The sequence below is a fragment of the Anabrus simplex genome, chromosome 2, assembly GCF_040414725.1.
Source record: "Anabrus simplex isolate iqAnaSimp1 chromosome 2, ASM4041472v1, whole genome shotgun sequence".
NCBI lineage: Eukaryota > Metazoa > Arthropoda > Insecta > Orthoptera > Tettigoniidae > Anabrus > Anabrus simplex.
In genome coordinates, this window is record NC_090266.1 from 888,965,725 (window position 1) to 888,991,939 (window position 26,215).

The window sequence follows — 26,215 nt, forward strand, 5'->3', positions numbered from 1 at the left end:
CCTGCAAGCAGGACATAGTTAATATCACTCCTATAGGGAAGAACAGGTTACGTATTGAAACTACCACTAGCGTTGCAGCGAATCGCCTTGTGGAATCAAAACTCCTACAGCAGAGAAATTTAGATCTTTACATACCGCATCACACCGTGCACAGACAGGGTATAATCAAGGACGTGGACGTCACACTTAGCGAGGAGGAAATAATACAGGAAATACAGAGTGCCTTCCCTGTAGTAAAAGTTAAACGTTTTACAAAGCAAAATGTTACAAATGGGCAGACAATGTCAAGACCAATACCTGTCTGCTTACTTACTTTCCGCACTCAGTGTCTGCCAGAATATGTTTATATACACGGAACAAGATGTGCAGTATTACCATATGTTTTACCTGTCATTCAATGTCAAAAATGTCTCAGATATAACCACGTTGCTTCAGCTTGCCGTTCTGCAGTACGCTGCAGTCGGTGCACAGGGCCCCATTCAATTCGAGAGTGCTCGGACAGCATACCCCCCTATTGTGTACACTGTCACGCTGCACACCTGTCGACAGATAAAGACTGCCCGGAATACAAGAAGTGGACTTACGTTAAACACGTCATGGCTCACAATAACATCACACAGGAGGCCGCTCTTCACTTGTTCCACAACAGGACATATGCGTCCACAGTAAACCAATCTGTCCCTCGTTGGCGAAGTCAAGAAGAATTCCCTTCTTTACCTACATCTAACTCAAATGTATTACAACAGACTGGAATTTTTCATGATGTTTCCCCTACCCAAGAACAGCATTTACATAGCACGGGTCATACAGCATCAGCGCCAACTGTTCATATACCAGCCCAAGTGACCTCCACAGCACAGGCTACAACTCGTCAACTTACCCTGCATAACCCCATCGAACAACCACGGCGACCTGTTCGTGCTCCGCCTACTCCCGTGCACCATCCAATATTTCCTTCAATATCCGAACGCACTTTTATACCCCAACACCTACCAGTAACACCTATCTCTCACAATCCCTACCCTCCAGCACCGCACCTCAAGCATATTCCGCCCAACCAAAAGCACTCCCAACTAATTGAACAAATATTTACCATAATCATAACGATACTATCCCACATACAGTCCTCACCATCAAATACTTTACATCCAGATGCAATACGTCAAATGATCACTAACGTTTTCAAGTGTGAAGATGGCCTTTAAATTTTTACAATGGAATGCGAGATCTGCTAATGCAAATCGAGAGTCCTTACAACGAGAGTTATATACCCGAAACATCCAGATTGCTCTCATCAGTGAGACCTGGTTTCGGCCCGGAGTAGTAGTGACATACAGAGGATATCACATTTTACGCAACGACAGAGAAGATGGAAAAGGAGGCGTAGCAATATTTATCCAATCTGCAATACCATTTAATTACATCCCAATAGATCATGCAAACATAGAAAGTTTTCAAGTAGTTGCAGCCCGAGTGGAAGTGCTTCGGAGACATCTCACGGTCGTTTCAATCTACTGCCCCCCAAGGACAATAATTAGTGTAAGAGAATGGAACTACTCAATTAGTCACCTAGAAGCTCCATACCTAATTTGCGAAGATTGCAACGCACACAATACTGTCTGGGGTTGCGAAATAAATGACGTCTATGGGAACACTCTTTTAGATCTAATTGAAGATAACAATTTATTTATCCTCAACGACGGATCGCCAACCCTAGTACCAGTCCCAGGCCAAAGAAAATCTGCAATAGATCTTACATTTTGCTCCTCATCAATAGCTACAGATTATCAATGGAAAACTCTACCATTTACTATGGGATCCAACCATTACCCAATAGAAATTTCCACTATACAGCCACACACACCGGCCTTACATCAACCTACTTCAAAGTGGAATGTTCAAAGAGCAGATTGGATAAAATACAGAAATAGTGTAGAAGCTAATTTAGATACAGTACATAACATTCCAAATCCATTAGAAAAATATGAAGCATTTATACGCATCATCAACATCGCAGCATCGCTAGCCATCCCACAACGACGGCCAATTGACCCTTCTAAGCGCGTACCGGCCCCGTGGTGGACTGCAGAATGCTCAAAAATGATTGCCAGACGTCGACGGTCATTTAGTACTTATAAACGCTACCCAACGTGGGAGAACTATATTGCACACAGGAAAATGGACGCCGAAGTGAAGCGTTTCTTAAAACGACAAAAAAGAAATAGTTGGAAGGGATATTGTGAGAAGATGAATAAAGAAACACCGCTCCCCGAGGTATGGTCCATGATAAACAGATTTAAGAGGAAACGAACCTTCCCAAAACCACTGCGCTGCTGGATCGATGACTTCGCCGATTCCATAGCCCCACCTACAACATCATTTGATGACCCGGAATTCCCACCTACAAGCTCTTCACAAATGCCACACCGTATTCTCCTGCAGCCTTTCACCTTTCGAGAACTTACAGCAGCCCTTAAAAATACATCCAATACTGCTCCAGGAATTGACCAAATCCAATACGCCATGATAGCCCACCTACCATTAAATGCTAAGATTATTCTATTGCAACTTTTTATGGAGTTCTGGTTGCAAAGTATTTTCCCTAATGACTGGACTACACAGATCATTGTACCGATCTTGAAACCAGAGAAGGATCCAGAGGAAGCTGCTTCCTATCGAGCGATAGCTTTGTCATCTTGCGTCTGTAAGACCTTTGAAAGGCTATTAAAATTTAGATTAGAGTGGTGGTTAGAACACAACAACATCTTATCTACCTCTCAATATGGATTTCGTAAATCAAGAAGCACACTAGATAATTTAAGTCTCCTCACAACAGATATCGAGATGACCTTTCTTAAACAAGGATTCCTTACAGCTTTATTCTTAGACATATCAGGAGCCTACGATAGCGTCATTATACCAATTCTTGTTCGCAAAATGCACAGACTGGGTCTGCCCGAAGTTTATCTTCGTGGGATTCATGCCTTATTTCAACGACGTACGATATATATCCGTCGACGTGACAACTCACTCTACGGACCACGAATAGTAACGAAAGGCTTACCACAAGGTGCCATCCTTAGTCCGTTACTATACGCTCTGTATACGGCCGACCTAGACACTATATTTCAAGCAAACATTAAGATCCTCCAGTATGCAGACGATATCTGCCTCTACGCTTCCTCTTCCTGCTTCTGGGTCACACGATTATGGCTTGACGATGCAGCAAAGGCTCTCTCCACATGGACATTTCAAAATGGATTCAGTCTCTCGGAAGCTAAATCTTCAGTGGTAATATTTACCAGGAAACAACAGTCAATTGCATCACCTTTCATTCGACTCGGTCCATATTCATTTCCTCTTCAGACAACAGCAAAATTATTGGGTCTGTATCTAGACAGGCGTCTGACTTGGAGTCGACATATCAACCACGTAACAACAAAATTCGGACGTGTGCTCAATGTTCTTCGAGCTGTTACTAGCACGTGGTGGGGAGCAGACCCGTCCACTATGTTAACACTCTATCGTGCCCTTCTTCGACCGGTTCTGGATTACGGAAGCATTTTCTTCGGCAACGCACCAAAATATTTTCTTCGCAAACTTGATGTCCTTCAGTATCGGGCGATCAGGCTCTGTTTAGGAGCTATGAACTCTTCACCCACGAACGCTCTCTTAGTCGAAGCCATCGAAATGCCACTTTCAATCAGACGACAGATGCTATCAGATATATTCTTCCTACGCCGAGCTACCCAGATCAACCATCCACTTTCTACTAAAGTACTTATCCTCAGTAGATTAATAAATTCATATCAGCACTTACGAAATTGTCGCACTCCACTGCTGGTGACGAGCTACCATGAACTACGGTATATTTCCCCCCTTGTGCTCAAAGGCGCCTCAGTACCTGCCTTTTGCTACGACTATGAGCTCATATCCTCACCACCGAACACTTTCTCTATATCTGATACAGTGATTGCAGGGACGAATATGAACACTTCAGTCAAGGTACTCTTACAAACAGCTTGGTCAGAGTTCACATGCATCTACACAGACGGCTCCAAAACTTCAGAAGGAGTAGGATATGCTTACTATTGCCCATTAACAGCAGTTACTGAACAACGGTCCCTACCAGAGCCAACTTCCATCTACACAGCGGAAATGCTAGCAATTCAAGCAGCTATAATTTATGGTACCTCACAACAATTCCAGAAAATTCTCATCCTAACAGACTGCTTCAGCGTATTACAACGTTTAAAACAACCTGACTGGACCACAAAGACTAATAAGTACATCCTTGACATTCTGCAATTAGTGAGAAACGCAGAACTCCGAGGAATAACAGTTCACTTTCTATGGATCAAGGGACATGCTGGTATCGAACACAATGAAACAGTAGACCTCCTCGCTAAACAAAGTACAACTGCAACCAACTTACGAGCCATCCAACTCCCTTATACAGACTTTCTCCCCATTATCCGTATGAAAGCTCAAAGAAAATGGTCAACGGAATGGAATACACAGGATCTGCACAAAGGACGATATTATGCCGCACTTCAAGCTAATATCCCTAACAAACCATGGTTCGATAGCATCAAACTGGCCAGACGTCACATCACATCCCTCATACGCATGCGACTCGGACACGGATGTTACGCCGACCATCTCTACCGTATAAAAGTGTTGGACTCTCCCACGTGTGAGTATGACCCTCCGTGTGTCGCAGATTTGAATCACGTTGTATTTGTTTGTTCAAAGTACAGTACTGCACGATCAGTAATGCTCTCAAAATTGATTAAAATTGGAACTCCATTTCCAACCAGTGTGCCAGCTCTTCTTGCTTCTGCCAACCAGAGAGTATATGCGATTTTAGCCGAATTTCTCAAAAATAGTGATCTAAATATCTAATTAGTGTCCTTTTAATTTTTATTTTTACCTCTCTTAATCAAAAATTTGTAATGGTTTTCGTCATGTTCAGAAAAAAAAAAGTGTAAATCATGAATTGTGAGTGTCAGAATATCCAAGGCATATGTGTGTGAAGGAGACTGTCTCTAACCAGCGTGCCAGTTTTTCTTTCTCCTATCAAACAAAGAATGTTAGTGGCTTCAGCACAATTTCTCAAATATAGCGTTTTAAATATGTAATTTGTATCCTTTTGACCGCTCTTATTTTACCAGACATTTATATTGATTTTAGTCATGTTTAAAAAAAAAAATGTAAATTTCAGAACATCCAGGAGTTTGTGAAGTGAAAGAGACTTTCAGACGATTTTTCTGTCTGCCATTTATGTCATTTCATTCCTGTGTCTGTCATATGTATATATATTACTGTGTGACTTGTGAATTTGTAATGTTTTTTGCTGGCTGTATGGTCGATGGACCAAAAGCCAAATAAATTATATAAATTATAAAAAAAAATCGTCAAACTTTTGACAGCCCAGTGTCTCTTAAAACCTATAACAATTAAGGGGAATTTAAACACAAAACAATATTACTCTTTCCTTCCCTCTTACTAATTAAAAAGAGACATGTACGAAATATTAGATTCATGTTTCTTCCATTTGTGGTAGATATCTGTGATGTTTAACTCAACATAAAGCCGGGCTAAGTATCCAACATGGATACATGGACGTCAGACGTAAACCATCCTAAATGTAAAAACGATTTCGAGGTTTATATCATATGTGGCTTATTTTGGTCGTGTCTTCTTATGGGTACACTATTGTATATTTCGCAGGAATGAAGATAAGCTATCACATGTGCAAGGAGAACCCAGTGAAAAGCAATGGTAAGTGATCATACAACAGTTCAACCTTATGCCATCCGCCACACTCCTTATAGTATTGGCTTTTACGATAGTCTACCATGGTCATAACTGTCGATTCAACCTGCCCTTAATGGTAGCAAAAATGCGCCTCAGCAATTTCTCTTTGCTCTCCTCTAAAGACTGTGAGATATCACTTACTCTGACGTCCAGGTATGTGGGTAAGTTTAAAAGCAAGCTATTGCTCAGAAACAATTGAAAGGAGCTCGCTACAACTTATGTATCTGCTAGTTTTTGTCCCACCAACAGACAGCGCAGCAGAGTTGCGCAAGGATAATCAACCTTGGCTCAGTGACTACTGAATGTTTACGAGGGTTCTGAACGGCTGGTCACGCAAGGGGACCTGAGCTGTGACCCGTTTTCTTCGGGCAGAAAACATTGAACCTATCAATGTTCATAGGAGGATTGTGTCTGTGTACGGAAATTTATATTTGTCCAACTAGTGCGGAGATTGTACTGTGAATTTACAGGGTCTTTTTGAAGACTTACAGCAGAATGGTCGCCGGGCTGAGACGGTTGAGACGCTGGCCTTCTGCCCTCATACAACTTGGCAGATTTGACCGTGGCTCAGTTCGGTGGTATCTGAAGGTGCTCAAATGCGCCAGCCTCGTGTCGGTAGATTTCCTGGCACGTAAAAGAACTCCCGCGGGACAAAATTCTGGCACCGCCGCGTCTCCGGAAACTGTCAAAAATAGTTAGTGGGACGTAAAAACAATATCGTTATATGCAGAGTTGTCGTCCATCAACATCAGATGATTCGGTAATGCTATTCATGTAATTAAATGGGGGAACAAATTTTACAGAACGATAATTAGTGTATATTTATATGTTCTTTCTCTGTAAAAGGTTCAAGAAGTGCTGTCTCTCGTGTACACGCTACCACCTTTGCACCTGTATCAAATACGTCTTGGTGTGGCTTTGTTAGTAATAAATATATTTTACTGTGACGTTAAACATCCGGCAACAGACTGTACATATCTTTACGCTCCCTGGAGAATTAATCATACCACAAAAAGGTTTTCATCCACATTGCATCTAATATTCACTTGTGTGTACCATTTTAACTTCAGCTCCTTTACAAGTTACGTAAGTTATCCATCATCTATGTAAACAGAGGTAACTTCAATAATCTTTTGACATTTCATGTTTTCGACTTTCAAATGTAAATAATCACTGCATTCTGAACTAATAAAATCACCTCTGCGATACGGCCGATAAGTCAACGCTGTAAGCGAAAAATATTATTTTTATGATATGCTAATATTATTGCATTACTTCGCAAAATGAATCGAAGATCCAAATATAAACAGAACTCGTCTCATGTACTCAGCAGTGGTAAACAGCCACTATATTGACAAAAAGACTACGGTACTCGTAATCGGTACTCATTTTTAAAATACTCCATTAAAACACTACCAAAATATTGTTGGATTAACGTGATTGTCCTATGAAATGAAAATGAAAATTAAAATTCCACAGCTTGTTTCCAGTCATTCGAACGGGTCAGGAATGGAATGTATGAAGCCCCACCTAGCGGCGAGAATAGGAGATGTGCAGGTTGCCGAAGCCTGACGCACTCCTCTGGGGAAATGATAATGAGTGACAGATGAAATGAAATATTAATGGAGAGTGTTGCTGGAATTAAAGATGCCAGGGAAAACCGGATTACCCGGAGAAAATCCTGTCCTGCCTCCGCTTTGTCCAGCACACATCTCACATGAAGTGACCAGGATTTGATCCACTGTATCCAGCGGTGAGAGGTCGGAGTGCTGCAGCCTGTGCCACGGGAGCTTCGATTGTCCCATGGAATAATAATAATAATAATAATAATAATAATAATAATAATAATAATAATAATAATTTCACACCAGGCAAATGCTGGGTCTGTACCTTGATTAAGGCCACCGCCGCTTCCTTCCCATTCCTGGCCCTTTCCTCTCTCAGCGTCGCTATAAAACCTATCTGTGTCGTTGCGACGTAAAAGAAATAGCATAATAATAATAATAATAATAATAATAATAATAATAATAATAATAATAATAATAATAATACAGCGCTGAGTGGCTCAGACGGTTCAATTCTGGCTTTCTGAGCTCAACTTTGCGTGCTCATTCTCGATTCAATTCGGTGACATTTGAATGTGCCCATATACCAAGACTCCTTTCGGTAGATTCGCCAGGACGTAAGAAAAGTTGTGTGGGACAAAATTTCCTGTGCCCTGGCCCTAAAAGTAGTTAGTAGAACATATAATCAATAACATCGTGATTATATTATATTGTATCAGTAACATCGGTACTATAATTATTGTGAGTTAACAACGCGAATTATTTCCAGCGATTTGAATTTTAATAGCCAACTAAGTTCCCGAGTCTCCCACGCTGGTATCTTCATCTTGTCGCGATGTGGGAGCTTGCGTGTCTAAGTGGTCCTGAGAGCTATGCCGGCGGGAGCATAAGCTCCTGGTAGGGCCACCCAAGCCGGACAGGTCAAAGGTGATAGGCCAGACTAAGAGGGATACCCTGGTCCTCCAGGTTGGGGGTTGATCATGGGGCTAACAACCCTATATCGGAAAAACAACTCGTTACGAAACTCACAGACAAGAATAGCCGGACTGATGATAATGGTAAACGACCCACGCGAGGAAATGGAAGATGCAAACGGAAATATGATATGTATGTAGCAACCTGGAATGTACGAACCCTGAATAAACCAGGAGCCCTAAACAATCTAAAACAAGAAATGGAGAAATATAATATTGGAATAGCAGCAATTCAGGAAGTCAGATGGAAAGGAAATGGTGTTTTTAGAAGTGGTAGATATACAATTCTGCATAGTGGAGGAGCCAAAGGTACAATAGGTGGCACAGGCTTCCTAGTGGATGACAGATATAAGTCAGCAGTTTTGAATTTTAAACCTGTAAATGAAAGAATATGCACTCTAAGTATGAAGGCCCATTTTTTCAATATCACCCTTGTGTGTGTGTATGCACCTACAGAAGAGGCTGAGGATGAAGAGAAAGATATGTTCTATGGACAATTGGAAGAGAAATAGAATGCTTCCCAAGACAAGATGTAAAAATCATACTTGGAGATTTCAACGCTAAAGTGGGTAAAGAAGAAGCCTATAGGGAGACAGTTGGGAAGGAAAGTTTGCATGATGAGTCAAATGATAATGGACAGAGGCTAATTGATTTTGCCATGGGAAACTCAATGGTGGTACAGAGTACATGGTTTCAGAGAAAGAATATACGGAAAGCCACTTGGTGTTCACCAGATGGTGTCACCTTTAATCAAATAGACCATGTAGTAATTGATAGGAGACATGCATCTGACGTACTACAAGTTGACAGTTGTAGGGGAGCTGATTGTGATTCGGACCATTACTTGGTACGGGTAAAATACAGGCAACGTATTGCAACTTACAGATCTGCTAAGAAAGGGAAAGCTCCAAGGAGATATATGGTCTCAAAATTGAAAGATAAAGAAACTGCACAACTATATGAATGCAGGATGGAGAAGAAATTGGAGGCTAAGCAACAAAGCTGGGCAGTGGAAAACATCGAAGTAAAGTGGATTTTATTGAGGGATGCATTGCAGGAAACTGCGGATGAAGTACTAGGAGTTGAGGTAAAGACCGAAAGGCAAGGATGGTTTGATGATGATTGCAGAAGAGCTGTTGAGGAAAGAAATGAAGCAAGTAAGAAAATGTTCAGCAGGAAAACAAGAACATATGTAGAAGAATTTAGGAAGAAGAGGAAAGAGGCAGACAGAATTTGTAGGAGAAAGAAGAGAGAGGCAGAGAGGAAATGGATTACAGATTTGGAGGAACAATATGATATGCAAGAAGTACGGAAGTTCTATGGGAAAATAAAGGACGTACAGAAAGGTTTTCAACCACATGCTGTATTCTGTAGAGATAAAGAAGGAAACATGATTGGGGGAAGAGACCGGATTCTTGACCGATGGGCGGAATACTTTAGTGAACTGTTGAATGTGGCTGCAGAGACGGTGAGATTGGAAGAAGTGGATGGGCAGCCTTGGCAGGATCCTAGCCTAGATTTAAAAGCAGTGCCTGTACCATCTATAGAAGAAGTGAGGACGGCAATTAAGTACTTGAAGAATAATAAGGCTCCAGGAAGTGATAACATTTCAGCTGAGATGATTAAATACGGGGGTGAGCAGTTGACGCAACTTGTTCACCAACTAATTGTGGAAGTTTGGGAAACAGAACAAATGCCAGAGCATTTGAGCTTAGCAATTATTTGCCCAATTCATAAGAAGAAAGATAAATCAAATTGTGAAAATTATAGAGGTATATCTTTGCTTAGTGTGGTTTATAAGGTCTTAGCCAAGGTTTTGTCTATGAGACTCACTCCACTGGTTGAGCAGATACTAGGAGACTACCAAAGTGGCTTTCGACAGGGTAGATCAACAACAGATCACATCTTCACTGTCAGGCAAATAATGGAGAAATGCTATGAATATAATGTGGATGTGCATCAGCTGTTTGTGGACTTTCGGCAGGCTTATGATAGTGTGAAGAGAAGGAAACTGTATCAAACAATGATGGACATGGAGTTCCCAACTAAATTGATAAGACTGGTACAAATGACCCTAACAGGTACTAAATGCATGGTTAAAATAGAAGAAAATCTTACTAAAGAGTTTGAAGTAAACCAAGGTTTGCGGCAAGGGGATGTGTTATCTACCCTGCTCTTCAATGTGGTTTTGGAGCGTGTGATGAGAAAGGTGGAGGTCAGTAATCCAGGCGGTACGCTGTTCAACCGTGTAACACAGAATCTGGCTTATGCTGATGATGTTGATATGCTGTCTAGAAGATTGAAAGACCTAGAGGAAGGACTGGATAGATTAGAAAAGGAAGGAGGTGAAATGGGCTTAAGAGTTACTTGTTTGCATCTAGGAGGACCGTAGTAAGGGAAGACAAGTGCATAAAATTAAATGGGATTAACTACGAGAGATGTGAAAAGTTTAAGTATTTAGGAGTGCTGGTGACAAAAGATAATGACATGAAAGAGGAAATAAAAGCGAGGATTGCTGCGGGCAATAGGGCTTACTTAGCTTTATTGAAAGTGTTTAGATCACGCAGCCTTGGTAGAAGATTAAAGTTGACAGTCTATCGAACGGTATTACGACCAGTGGTAACTTATGGCTCTGAACATGGACAATGACCAAAGTAGATGAAGAACTGTTGAACAGATGGGAGAGAAAAATACTGAGAAAGATTTTTGGCCCGGTGAAGGAAGGGGAATTGTGGAGAATAAGGAAAAACAAGGAATTGAAGAACTCTATGGACATCCAAGTATCGTAACTGAAATAAAAAGCAACAGATTAAGGTGGTTGGGACACGTGGAGAGAATGCCAGATAATAGGGCTGTCAAGAAGATCTATAAGGGAAATCCAGGTGGTAGAAGATGGAAAGGAAGACCCCGGAAAAGATGGCTGGATGATGTGGAGGAGGATTTAAGAAAGATGGGAATAAGAAGATGGAGGAGGCCTGCAGAAGATCGTGAAGATTGGGCTACAATCGTCAGAGAGGCCAAGGCCCTACAAGGGCTGTAGCGCCGAGGAGTAAGTAGTAAGTAAGTAAGTTCCCGAGTTAAAGGACTGACGTATGTCTCATCACTTGTGGCTTACAGTCCGGCTCCATGGCTAAATGGTTAGCGTGCTGGCCTTTGGTCACAGGGGTCCTGGGTTCGATTCCCGGCAGGGTCGGGAATTTTAACCTTAATTGGTTAATCTCGCTGGCATGGGGGCTGGGTGTGTCGTCTTCACCATCATTTCATCGTCATCACGACGCGCAGGTCGCCTACGGGAGTCAAATAAAAATACCTGCATCTGGCGAGCCGAACTTCTCCTCGGAGACTCCCGGCACTAAAAGCCATACGCCATTTCATTTTTGTGGCTTACATCAGGCTCACGACACACAGAGCCAACTCAAATCATATTTCTTTAATTGTCTCTATAACATAGCGTAATAGAATAAAAACCTGTAACATGTGGAGCCATAAAAGACACAAAAAGGTAACCACATTACAAACCTATTATCAGAGTCCTGTGGGTCGTAAATGAGGAAATACAAAAGGTCAAGCAATATGACTGCGTGCTCATCCTACCTACCCTGTGTACCGCTATACAAGGTGTATCTAAATTATGCCGACAAAAAAATCAGGGATGTTCTTCGCGTTTTATAAAGAACGATAGGGCACCGGATTGACGGAGAAAAATGTTCGTTTCGAGAAAATGAGGTTACCTTCTTACTTCCGGGCGCGCGATTCAAATTGACGAACTCACCGTATTTGCTGTGCCAGAGCGCACTGCTGTGCTTCAGGGAAGGGTGGAGAAGTGGGGTGTACGATAGACGGAGACAGAGATAATGCTCGGTGCGAATGCACAAGTTCTGGTTCGTTTAGCGCAGTCACTACCGAGCCCCAGTAGGCATTATACCGTTTGTTCGTTTTTCTTGTCCATATTACCTACTAAGTTTGCGGTACAAGTTAGTGAGAATGGCTCCGTTTCGGTACACCAGCCTGATGGCACAGCAAATGACAACCGGAGGGAAGCCGCACTGTATTATGGCGTCCGGCACCATAACCACCGTTAATCCTATTATTCAAACTTCGCGTACCGAGATCGATAGCTGCAGTCGCTTAAGTGCGGCCAGTATCCAGTATTCGGGAGATAGTAGGTTCGAGCCCCACTGTCGGCAGCCTTAAAGATGGTTTTCCGTGGTTTCCCATTTTCACACCAAGCAAATGCTGGGGCTGTACCGTAATTAAGGCCACGGCCGCTTTCTTCCCAGTCCTAGCCCTTTCCTGTCCCATCGTCGCCATAAGACATATCGGTGTCGGTGCGACGTAAAGGCAATAGCAAAAAGAAAAAATAGCAAACTTCGTGTCCCTTGGCAGGCGACTGCGCGAAGGAAGGTAGAAGAAACCTCTTATGTGACAGTAGGACGCAGATTTCAGCATCAGTTTAGTGTCAATGTTTGGGTCGGCATTGTTGGTGACTATTTACTTGTGCTGTATGTCCTTCCTCCCCGACTGAACGGTGAGGAATGCTACCGTTTTTCGGTATAACCACTGCCTGCATTATTGGAAGATGCTCCTTTGGTCATTCGGCAGCGAATGTGTCTGTATCGTAAAGACGCTCCACCGCATTTCACTCGCCATGTCAAGCAGCACTTAAATGATCACTATCCAGGGAGATGGGTAGGCCATGGTGGGTGAGTTAAATGGCCTCCACGCACGGACGTTTCTTACTCCCATGGATTTTTCTTGTTTTGTGAAGACCGAAGTAGAAGGGGGTGGGGAATATTGAAGATTTGCTGTAATCAAACTTTTGGGCGTATTGTTTCCTTCGTTCAGTATTTCATTCCTTTTACAATGTTGTGAGTAAAGGAGTGCACGATCGTGTAGCGCAGCATTGCATCTTCACGCATGTTACTCAGACCAACAGACGATAGGATACATGATAGGGTGCATTCCTTGAATGACAAGTGTGTCTTCATTACTGTGCGTTCTTGTCCTGTGTGTGTGTGCAATTACCGCTGCTTAAAAAATCAAACTGTGGATATTGCCATTAAGAGACAAGGACAATATTCTGCGCGAGTCTAATGAAGAAACTTGTGCATTCGCGCGGAACATTATGTCGGTCTCCGTTTATCATACAAACCACTTCCCTTCCCTTCCCTGAATCACAACACCGGGCAGTGATTTGCGCTCTGACACAGCAAATACGGCAATTTCAATCGCGCACCCAAAAGTACCAAGTAAACTCATTTTCTGGAAAAGAAAATACTTCTCCGTCAATCCGAATGCATCAACGTTCTTTACATAATTTGAAGAGCATTCCTGTTTTTTGTCGGTATAATTTCGATACACGCTGTATAAGGCTACGCTGCGTCTTATAATTTGTAAAGACTGTGTTTAGGGATTTGTATTTATTTCTGTGGCATGAACGTTTAAAGGACTTGCGTTTATATCTGCGACCAGTGAATTAATAATTTGACATTTAAACAACGCTGAGTGTTAGAATAATTTGCAAATACAGTGTTCAGGAACTTGTGCACATTTCTGTGGCGTGAAGAGTTAAACTTGTAAATTCTTCTACGCTGACGAACAGAATAATTTATAGAGTAGCACGTAAGGACTTTGTGTCTGTAGAACAGTGTCGAGTGTTCTAACAAGTACGTAGATTCCGATAAAACCTCTAGACATTCGTAACTCAGACTATGCAAACGGTGAAGCGCTGTAAATTTCGTTAAATGTCAGATATCAGCGCGACTTGCCTAGACTTATACATAATTTGTGAGTAGCCATACTGTGCTAAAACTGTCATTCAATAAGTTCGCTTGTGTATTCTAATGAAATAGACGGGTGAAATAAGTTTTGCATTAAACTGCGGACTGCATATAGTAGCTTGGCATTTATTCCGAACAAACATAGCGTGACGAATAAATCTTTAACAACGGACTTTCCGGCAAGAGATTACGGACTTTCCCACCCTAGCATCCACCCTTCTGTGTGTCAGTGTGCCGCCAAACCACTAGACAAAAAGAAAACGATATAGCAGGAATAATTTATCTAGTGAGCTCGAACAACGTGATATATACGGGACCATTTCCATAGTAACGAAGATGTAGATTTGGTTAGTGAGAATTTCATGGATCAATGCGGAATTATATGTGTTTAATATTGACAGTTTCACAGATATCGTACATGCCATACTTTAATAATAATAATAATAATGTTATTTGTTTTAAGTCCCGCTAACGACTCTTTTACGGTTTTTGGAGACGCCGAGGTGCCGGAATTTAGTCCCGCAGGAGTTCATTTACGTGCCAGTAAATCTACCGACACGAGGCTGACGTATTTGAGCACCTTCAAATACCACCGGACTGAGCCAGGATCGAACCTGCCATGTTGGGGTCAGAAGGCCAGCGCCTTAACCGTCTGAGTCACTCAGCCCGCCATGCCATCCATTGCTGGTAAGCAAACTGTATTCAGAAATGATCATTTCTAGTAACGCATCATTGTAAGAAGTAAGTTATCCTCATAAATAGTAAATGTGAAATATAATGCAATTTGTTACAACTAAGCATAGTCTAAGAGCCAAAACTCACCATGTCCACAACCGTCGCAGGCAAAATGTCCGTTATCGAAAATGCAACTGCAATTTATCACTGTGCTATTTGAGATAATGCATGAATGATTCCGAGTCTCGTAATAACTTTCTAGCATTAATGATATGATACGAGTTTATCTCTAATATATGGCAGATAAGAGTCCTTCCTTTTTTTCTGACATACTGTATATCTTGACCTGGATTATGCGAGTGTGTTAGCTGACGTTGTATATGATTAACAAGGGGACGTCATAGTCCTTCTCGGGAACTACTGCTGCACGGCGCAAGTGAAAGTAAACTATAAAGATGTAATGAATGAAACTGTTATCTAAATGTAGAATTGAGAATGCCTTATTACCTCACTCTACGTGGAATAGTAATATTCAGAATATTTCTGTTTGGAGAGATCTGTGCCAAGAACAGCCTCAACTTCACTCCCCTCTCTTGAGCTTCGGTTCCTCCTTCTTTATTTCTTACTTCTCAGTGCATCAACAACGAAAAACAGAGCAATCCAAACAATATCAAAAGTTTAAAAGAACTTCACATCCATTCAATTCATCAGTACAATATCAATCACAAAGTAAGACATGTCAAATGTAACTACAAAGACGAGGAGCAAGAAGAAACAAAAGTAAAAGAAAAATTACGAACATGGACGAAAACACACACAAACACACGTTTGGCAAAAAACTTTCTAGTTACTTGAGGGTCTTGTCACCCGTGGGACTCACAAAACTTTTCCTCCTTTTCGTTAAAATCCGAAGACATTGGTCGGACAGAACACAAGAAATAATGTGTCAGTGACAGAGTCTCCTGCACTCGCGCCAAGCTCTCTAGTTTCTACCTCTTTCTCTCTCTCCTCTTGCCAGCCACCAAAAAGGAGCATAAGGGACTAGCAGAAATGTGACCACAAGAAAACAAAGCAGCAATGTCTCTTGCTCCACCGGAATAGGGAAGTATACACTACTGCCTTCAGTGCTTCTACTCATCTGTTCATGTGGATTCGTAGATTGCAGAGTGTTCCCAAACATGTGGGAAGTAATCGGGGGATGTTTAGTACACACTAAACCAAAAAAGACCCTATGGACATATGCCCCACGTGCAATCGTTTACGAGCTAATCCTGTTTTATTTATTAGCTAGAAAGAGGGAAAGGTACGTACTTAGGATTATGTCTCAAGACAGGCATGCCGCGAAGGACACTCAGAACTTTCCCAGGGTGTGGAACAAGGCTGACTGAAGTGTTCGAACGTGCCCGACAATTAATGAGTTGGCCTTTTCAGGCGTGCTGAGGAACATGTTGGATCTTTTGAGCATTTCTTGTATTAGAATACAGTATCCCTACTGGTACACCAGCATGCGACAGCTTCTCGACATGGGATGTGCCAGGTAAGCCTGTTACTAATACTTCCCGTACAAAATTGGAAAGTCTGTATTGATTTGGTGTGTACTGTCCACACCCGATTACTTTACACATGTTTGGAAAACCCTGTGTTGTATTCCAAATAAAAGTGGATTGTTCGGAAATCTAAATTTGAAAGATCGCAATTTAATTTTCTTTTTTGCTAGTTGCTTTAGGTCGCACCTGACACAGATAGGTCTTATGGCGACGAGGTGATAGGCAAGGCCTAGGAATGGGAAGAAAGTGGCCGTGGCCTTAATTAAGGTACAGCTCCAACATTTGCCTGGTGTGAAAATGGGAAACCACGGAAAACAATCGTCAGGGCTGCCGACAGTGGGATTCGAACCCACTATCTCCCGGATACAAGCTCACAGCTGCGCGACTCTAACCGCACGCCAACTCGCCCGGTCGCAATTTAAGATACAGGGTCTCTTTATATTCAACATAGGAGCTTTTGCTAAGAGTTCAGCGTAGGTAAGTGCTTACACATCCTCACGATATTTTTACATGCGGAACATTTTCTTCAGGGTCACCTGTGTATGTTTAACATCCAGTAATTAGAGAGAGAATTTTAATTTGAATATTTAGCTATCGAGCACGTGGCTGCGTGGTTTGTGTCATGTAGCTATAAGCTTGCGTTCGGGAGATAGTAGATTCGAACCCCATTGTCGGCAACCCTGAAGATGGTTCTCCGTGGTTTCCCATTTTTACACCAGGCAAATGCTGATGCTATATCTTAATGAAGGCCGCGGGCGCTTCCTTCCGACTCCTAGGCCTTTCCTATTCCATCGTCGTCATAAGACCTATCTGCGTCTGTGCGACGTAAAATAAATTTAATATTTAACTTTCACGACCGCACTCTACGTGAAATAGACTTTCAGCTTGTATTCTTGTTCTGTTTGCGGGATCACCAACCGAGGCCACCATACTCAATCGGGAGTGAATTCGGTTCCCATCGGTTTACTGTTTGCCATTGTTGTTCTCTACGTAACATCTCTTCGGCATGTAGTATATCTACTCGACACGACCTAATAAACTTAAAGTCTACTTCAAGTACAATGCCAAAATGACAGCTAAAACTTTCATTTGATGGCCAGATCCCCACCAGCAGAGCAGGCCACCGGAGCTCAATTAGAAGAACACAGGTTGCGAAATCCGAAGATCGTGGATTCGGTTTTCCACCGGTGTCCTGTCGGCCATGTTGTTCTGTACTTATCATTCCTCGACACTACCTACTAAGATGAAAGTAGGCTTCAAATATACATTTTATTGAATTTTCTGAATTACCGTACATTACTTACCATTGTAATTCTCTTTTGATTAAATTATTCGAATATTTTTCATTCATTCCTTAGATGCAACTTGCACCATTTACACGGGCAAGTTTCTGACCATAAGACCATATTCTATCACGTGTCCAAATAGAAGGCAAGAGACCTGATGCTCTGCTTTATAAGTTTAGACTTACTCTTACAGCTCCATTATAAATCACATATTTCTGCGAAGAATCGTATGAATATATGGAGTTATAGTTATTTATAGGTCTCATTTCAGAAGTAATATTCGGTGGTAAATATCACACGTACCCTACCCAAGTCTCAATATCCACAATTGTCATCAATTGACAGTTGTTTGTGAAATATATCTTCTTATATCAGTAGGTAGGACTCGAACCTACGCTCCCAGAGGGAATCTGATTTCTAGTCAGACGCCTTAACCACTCGGCCACGACTGCACGCAAACTGTAAAAGAAAATAATAAATAGTGAATGATTATTTTCTTCAATAGGTTGGTGTTCTATAGATAAAAGGCTGTCGTGAGGGAATCATTTTTTTTCGACAGTATTTAACAGCAAAATTGCGTTATTCTTATTGGTTTTTAAAAGTGTAATTTAATCTTATTTCATATGTCTCAATTCCCGAGGCATTATTTGGATACACAAACCAGAATGAGTGAAACCAAATATTGTACGACAGGCGGCAGCTACTACTAGCGCTCCAAGCGGTCTAAACTGAAGCAACAGTTTGGCGCTCAGAATGATTGCTGTCCGTGCGATCAACAGCATGTGTTTCTTATTTTTTTAATTTATGACGAACTCTGAAGCTGGAAATCTGTGTCCGGTAAATGTTTGCAAGGAATATCAATGACAGCTTGGACATGCGTTGTATTTTCACGTTTCCATGAGATAAAGAAGCGTAAGAAATGATGACAAATTAGAGTAAAATTTCTTCCTTATTAGAAATAACTTCACCTTCAGCTTTATGTTAGTTCATAAGCGTTGATTATCTACTGTTGTTATAATCATGTAATCTAATCTTGCAGTTATGCTGATTAGTTTACTTTAAGACTAAGGGCAGATTTAGGCACTAGATTCAAGAAGTATGGTAATGAGAAACTAGAAAAACATTAAGGTTTGTGCTAAACATTTCCAGGCATCGTATTTTAGGAATCTGAATTTAACCAAGCAAAGGTACGAAGCGTTGTTATCGTTCAACTTCAGCCCGCTTACCATCGTATGTGGTGTTCAATTCTTCAACATAGTATCAATTTATGGTAATAGGTTGAAGAATAATGCGGTTCCTTCTCTGAACTTGTCTGGCAGGGAAGATGGTATTCAGTGGTATCCAGCGCAAAAGACCTATTCCAAAAAAGAAAGGGATACGACTGTGAATATTCCCGTGGCAAAATAGAAAGCTATTCTCTACGTGAAACAAATGGTAAGTGTGCGGCAGAATTTTGTAATGGTTGGTGGCGAGGAAATAATCGAGTGCGGTGTTGCTCAGCAAGAAGCCTAGGGTTCTAGAAGGCTTGTGGGATGATTTTTATATCTCTTTACTTTCACATTATTAAATTCCCTGGGCTGGTTCTGTTTTTAGTCATGAAAATAATTTTTAGAAAACAAAAGTTAATCGCATTGCAAATCAATAGGTCAATTAAAAAGGATAGAAAAAGAAAAGGAAGGAACCAGCTACAATTATTCTTCACTCCAGTACATATTAATCAGTTGATCATCACTGAAGTTCAGGAGTACCAGGAAACAGAAGGAACAAAAGATCATTTTTGCATAATCGCACCGTATATGGTCAAAGTCTCAACTGCTCTGATCAGACGAAATATGTTGATGTGCTCAAAGCAACAACTTAAAGTGATTAACCTTATAATACAAAGACGAACGAATAAAGACAAATTTTGCAATGGCCCCAGAAATGTTAAAGTTACTGGCAAAAATTAAATCATGTTATTTAAATACTTTACTTCTGTAGTGAATATTTTCATAAATGGGTCAGTAATAACTATGGCACATTAAAATAAAGTACATAGCGTTTGTGTGAAGTAGGTGTAGGAAATACTGCGTGCAGGACTACATAGTGTTTGAAAATAATTAACCCTGTGATGTACAATACACAGTATTTCATACCTTCATGAATAAACAGTTTTCATTTCAGCATATTTCCATGTGATTATTATTATTATTATTATTATTATTATTATTATTATTATTATTATTATTATTATTATTATTATTATTATTATTATTATTCCAGTATGACATGAGAAATAAATATCTACAGCTTATAGGCCTAGCAATTTCCTCACAGAAGAAAGGAAGGAAACATCGAACTGTAACAAGTTTATAACGGTATAAGCTCTTCAGTATCTCTACAGAAACACTCTGTTATTATTTATTTATTTATTTATAAAGAAATTTGTCTAACTTGGCCTTCTAGATCGTTACACCCTCACTCTGCTACAGATTACGAGCTGGCACTATGTTTGTTCCATTGAATTCTGCCTGATGGTTAGGGAATGAGGAGTCGATATGAGCGTAAACATTACAATAGATCCCATTAGTGCTGCAAGTCCGCCTCCGTAGCGTAACAGTTAGTGTTATTAGCTGCCGTCCTCTGGGGCCTGGGTTCGATTCCCGGTACTGCCAGAAATTTAAGAATGGCATGAGGGCTGGTATGTGGTTGAAATGGTACATGCAGCTCTTCTCCAGTGGGGGTGTGCCTGAAAAGAGCTGCACCACCTCGGGATGAGGACACGAGTTTACTTTAGTGCTGAAAGATATTAGGCTCCACATTTCCTACGACTACATGTTTCCTCGTTGATGGCCTAACATTCTATTGTTTCTATTTTTTTTTGTTACATTGAGCCTCCGTGGCTCAGGCGGCAGCGCGCCGGCCTCTCACCACTGGGTTTCGTGGTTCAAATCCCGGTCACTCCATGTGAGATTTGTGCTGGACAAAGCGGAGGTGGGACAGGTTTTTCTCCGGGTACTCCGGTTTTCTCTGTCAAATTTCATTCTAGCATCACTCTCCAATATCAGTTGATTTCATCTGTCATTAATTAATCATTGCCTCAGAGGAGTGCGAGAGGCTTCGGCAGCCGGCACAATTCCTACCCTCGCCGCTTAATGGGGTATTCATTCATTCCATTCCTGACCCGGTTGAATGACTGGAAACAGGCAGTGGATTTTCATTTTCTCTATCTTCAACACAGAAATTAAGTTGCAATAGACAAGCAAACAGTACAGGCCTCGAGCTTCACCTTTGCCTGCACAGCAGCGCCGCTGCACCGTGTCGTACAGTCTGTGGCATGACACTAGTCATTCACATACTAAACGAAGCGAGTATCCGGTGTTGGGGCTGTACTGTACTCGATACGGCTAATTTAATCCAAGTTGGGCTGAGTTGTTAAGACGGTAGAGCGCTGTCCGTCTGCGCCCACAATGGCGGGTTAGGTCCCGGCTCGGTCCGATGGCATTTGAAGGTGCTCTAGTACGCCAGCCTCACACCTGGCACGTAAAGGACTCCTTTGAGGAAAATTTCCGGCACCTCGGCGTCTCCAAACACCGTAAAATTTAGTGGGACGTACAACCAATTACATTGTTTTTGTTATTATTATTATTATTATTATTATTATTATTATTATTATTATTATTAAATCTACTCTAACAGTGTAAAGTTCACACTAATAGGGATATGTATATATATATACATAATTAACTAATTAAATTTACCATCCGTAACAAACTGAAACTTCGTATGTTCAGTTATTACGAGAAGAAATGGGCCACATCACAAATATTTGGAGATGTATTAATGTCAAGGCCACTTGATATTCTTCATAACTACACTGTTGTAGATATATCACCGCCTACTGAGTGGAGAATTTTTTTTGGAAGATGTTTTGAATTTTTCCTTTTGGTTTGTTATGTTCGCCCTAGAGTTGCTTCGTGGCATATGAAAAATTATTAGAACAATTGGTAAAATCCACATCAACTCTATCATGTAGACCCTCAACATGCCGGCCCCGTGGTGTAGGGGGGAGCATAGTTGCCTCTTACGCGTAGGCCCGGGTTCGATTCCCGGCCAGGTCAGGGATCTGAGTGCTGGTTCGAGGTCCACTCAGTATACGTGATTAGAATTCAGGAGCCATCTGACGGTGTGATAGCGGCCCCGGTCTAGAAAGCCAAGAATAACGGCCAAGATGATTCGTCGTGCTGACCACACGACACCTCGTAATTTGCAGGCCTTCGAGATGAGTAGCGGTCGCTTGAAAGCCAAGGCCCTTCAAGGCTATAGTGTCAAGGGGTTAGGTTTATGTTAGACTCTCTAAAAATCAATTTTACACTGAAATGTGCAGCCTGATAGGGTTTTAAAAACAACACAAAAATGCTGTAGTCCACTTCCACAGAACTGGCCGAACGCTTATGAACCACACACATCGCTCTCCATTTAACTGCTTATCTTCTGATGCATAATGTGTTTGGAAACTAAAATATTCCTTTCAAAAAAGTTCATTCTTTAATTCTACTACATATTTACTATACAAACGAAGGAAATACTTTCGCTTGAATTCTGGTTGACTTCGGCTGGGATTTTCACCAGGATCGGCAGCAGGAAGGGCATCCCGTCTTAAACGTCAGGACATCACTTAAAATGAATCTGGGTACTCAATATAAATGCGATGTAGGAGAAAAGAATATTTGGAACGGCTATGTGTTGAGAATGGGACGTGGGTGTGTATGACAACTTTATTCAAAATAGTTTCATAAATGAGCTCCTAAAGCTGCGGTAACTCGTTGTGAAAACAGTCTGTATTACTCCTAAGAACTGATTCTCATTTTCTTTATTTACTCACTTCTCGTCAGTCCACTATAACAGCATCATTTCAGTGGTGAATCTCATATTAACATTTACATTCGTAAATACGTAATGTAGAAAGGCAGATAACACAGCCTGACGGAATAAAGCCAAGGAAGGAAGGAAGGAAGGAAGGAAGGAAGGAATGTAAGTCTGCCTAACCCAGGTGGTATAGGTGTGCTCAGTTTATCTGGATGGGCGAGGGTACCTTTCCTCGTCAGAAAGTCGAAAATTTCAGAAATATGATTTCCACTTCTTGAGAGGTATCTGGCTATGAGGTTCACTCAAGTTACACAAAAAGTTAGTGCCAGATTAGTTCTTAGGGATTAAAATGGCCGGAAATAGAGCTAACCACTTCACCCCGCTTAGTGACGAGGGTACGGATGGTGGAAGCCTTTACTTTCCATTTCTCCGATGGCCTCCATGGCTCCTAAAGAAATGGCTTTGCTTTTTAAGGAGAAGAAGAAGAACATACATGGGCACCTTTGAATATCAGGGTATTATAGAGGTCATTATAAACAGAACGATAGGAACCACTCGTCTGTCTCACAGTTTTCACAGCAGTCAATCATTAAACAGATGTTACAAGACGTCATGAATTATGCAGTATTCAATGCCTCTCTACTGACTGCACAAGTTCAACAGTAAGACAGTTCCTAACAGTATTTTCCGAGTTTGAACTGCAAACCAAGAAGCATCACCTATTGGAATTTTGATTTAATGTATTAAGAAAAGAATGTAGTCCGCCTCTGTGGTGTAGTGGTTAGCGTGATTAGCTGCCACCCCCGGAGGTCCGGGTTCGATTCCCGGCTCTGCCACGAAATTTGAAAAGTGGTACGAGGGCTGGAACGGGGTCCACTCAGCCTCGGGAGGTCAACTGAGTAGAGGTGGGTTCGATTCCCTCCTCAGCCATCCTGGAAGTGGTTTTCCGTGGTTTCCCACTTCTCCTCCAGGCAAATGCCGGGATGGTACCTAACTTAAGGCCACGGCCGCTTCCTTCCCTCTTCCTTGCCTATCCCTTCCAATCTTCCCATCCCTCCACAAGGCCCCTGTTCAGCATAGCAGGTGAGGCCGCCTGGGCGAGGTACTAGTCATACTCCCCAGTTGTATCCCCCGACCAATGGTCTGAAGCTCCAGGACACTGCCCTTGAGGCGGTAGAGGTGGGATCCCTCGCTAAGTCCGAGGGAAAAACCGAATCTGGAGGGTAAACAGATGATGATGATGATGATGATGAAGAAAAGAATGTAAATACAAGCGCACAGCAGCGAAGAATTGCACAGGAGAGACTCTGAAAAATGGAATAAATCTGCAAAGAAAGTACCGGCAATGTATTTATAATGACACCTATCTTAATGTATTCGAATGCGCAAACCCTACACTCAGTGTAAAGTGAGAGCCAGGTTGAAATAACACTAGATCGCACGAGATCTCTGTAGACAAATAACTTGAATAGATAGTCTACGTGCTGTTGGCTAGACAAGGAGCAGAAATGAACAGATCACTCTACCACAAGTAAAGTCCACTGGAGACTGCGTGACCAGTGGTTCCCTGCCCCAGATTGGGGCACTGACTAGACTGTCAACTTGGATAACATAGGAGCGTTGCTGTATTAAACTGAAAGATATTAGCATTTCATTATATTGCTAAGACAATTAACTAATCTATTACTCATTACATAATCAGGTTTCGGAGATATGCCTCAAAATGCTTAAAATTCACGTATACCTCAAATTCTAACGCGTAAGAGCCTTGAAGCTAAATGAACGCTGAACGTGGTAGCTGCCTGTGCAACTGATACATGACAAAATCTTAGCCCTCTGGCTGAGAGGAAGGTAAACACGATGCGGTTGTAGTTTCGCATGTCTGTAACTTCAGGCTCAAGTCATTTCTTCGTTAAACTGTGAAAATTATGAGAAAGTTATTTCTCGCTCCCTTAAGCCCGTAACATTAACGAACTTGGATTGACGCTATGTCCTTACACGAGAGAAGAATGTCTGCAAGAGCGGAGCGGCTGACACACGACTCCAAAATAGTAGCCCATTAGCGTAGTCCTCCACAATCCATTCAGGCTTCTCTAATGCGAGCCCTCTCGTAACACAGACTAAAGCTTATACAATTAAAAGTCAAATGAAAATAAAGAATATCAGATTCAAAATTATACAACCGCAGATAATCGCGTAGAGGTTTATTGTAACACCGCGGATTAAAGAAGTTTACACGAGCACTCTGGTCTACTTCGGCTTGCAGCTCTGTCACGGAGGGTACGTGTAAATGCTAGTACAAGCGTATTGAAAACCGCAAGGGACAACTAAGGGGAGAAGCAGATACGGTTCCCAATATCTGCTACTCTAGAAATGGTTCTCCGTGGATTCATCACCTGAACTAAAAGCGAACACAAGACTATAGAGCTAACAATTAGGTGAACGCCTTTTCCTGACCAATTCCAATCCCAATTAATTACAAATACAGGGTGAAGCGTAATTCGCGCACTCGGGGGTCGCAGCGCGACTCCTCACATGCCAGCAATAAAAAAATGTATCTTACAAAATCTGGCAACACTGTAACCACATGTAGGGTAACTACCTCTGTCAGCAGAAGTTAGTCGTACTGTACAGTTGGTGCAGTGGATAGAGTTTTGGGTTAGTATGCAGGAGGTCGAGTGGTCGTTCCTGGGTTGAGGCGTATGTTTTTTATTTCGTAAATGTAGTCCAGGTGGTGTGGTATCTGGCATCTTAATCGTCAACAGCGATTGCAGTGGGTCCTCTAGAAACCATTTGCACTTACATACTACGATCCTAGAAATGGACGAATAATCGTTTTCATTGGTCAGCTTTGAAAGGCGCCCTTTCCAAATCGCGGGCGTGAATTTATTCGCACCACTTCATCTACTAGATGTGAAACCTGTTTTCTTTGTACCCTCCTCCAATGGTCCCATAGATTAGTCATCATCATCATCATCATCATCTGTTTACCCTCCAGGGTCGGCTTTTCCCTCGGACACAGCGAGGGATCCCACCTCTACCGCCTCAAGGGCAGTGTCCTGGAGCTTCAGACTCTTGGTCGGGGATACAACTGGGGAGAATGACCAATACCTCGCCCAGGCGAGCCTTACCTGCTATGCTGAACAGGGGCCTTGTGAAGGGATGGGAAGATTGGAAGGGATAGGCAAGGAAGAGGGAAGGAAGCGGCCGTGGAGGTCAACTGAGTAGAGGTGGGTTCGATTCCCACCTCAGCCATCCTGGAAGTGGTTTTCCGTGGTTTCCCACTTCTCCTCCAGGCGAATGCCGGGATGGTACCTAACTTAAGGCCACGGCCGCTTCCTTCCCTCTTCCTTGCCTATCCCTTCCAATCTTTCCATCCCTCCACAAGGCCCCTGTTCAGCATAACAGGTGAGGCCGCCTGGGCGAGGTACTGGTCATACTCCCCAGTTGTATCCCCCGATCAAGAGTCTGAAGCTCCAGGACACTGCCCTTGAGGCGGTAGAGGTGGGATCCCTCGCTAAGTCCGAGGGAAAACCGAACCTGGAGGGTAAACAGATGATGATGATGATGATGAATGTCAGATGGAAATTATCAAATAAAAAATTCGCCTCAACCCAGGATCGAACCATCCACCTCCTGCATGCCAACCAAAAACTCTACCCACTGCACCAACTCTACAGCACGACGAGAACGTGCTGACAGTGGTAGTTACCCTACATA

The 26,215-nt window shown here is 42.1% G+C and overlaps 1 protein-coding gene and 1 non-coding gene across 11 annotated transcripts in view; both read right to left on the reverse strand.

Moving 5' to 3' along the window:
• Rbp6 (RNA-binding protein 6) overlaps positions 1-26,215 on the reverse strand; it is a 1,759,572-nt gene that overhangs the window by 1,243,705 nt on the left and 489,652 nt on the right. The window contains exon 1 of one of the 10 annotated variants that reach the window (XM_068226321.1): positions 14,962-15,053. The exons of the other annotated variants lie outside the window; for them this stretch is intronic. Within the exon in view, the coding sequence (XP_068082422.1) occupies positions 14,962-14,964 (3 nt within the window). The 5' untranslated portion in view covers positions 14,965-15,053. Of the gene's footprint in view, positions 1-14,961; positions 15,054-26,215 lie in introns of those variants that run through there. 10 annotated transcript variants of the gene reach the window in all.
• Positions 18,018-18,099, reverse strand: TRNAS-AGA (transfer RNA serine (anticodon AGA)). Its single transcript has one exon. It is a non-coding gene; the product is annotated as a tRNA-Ser (tRNA).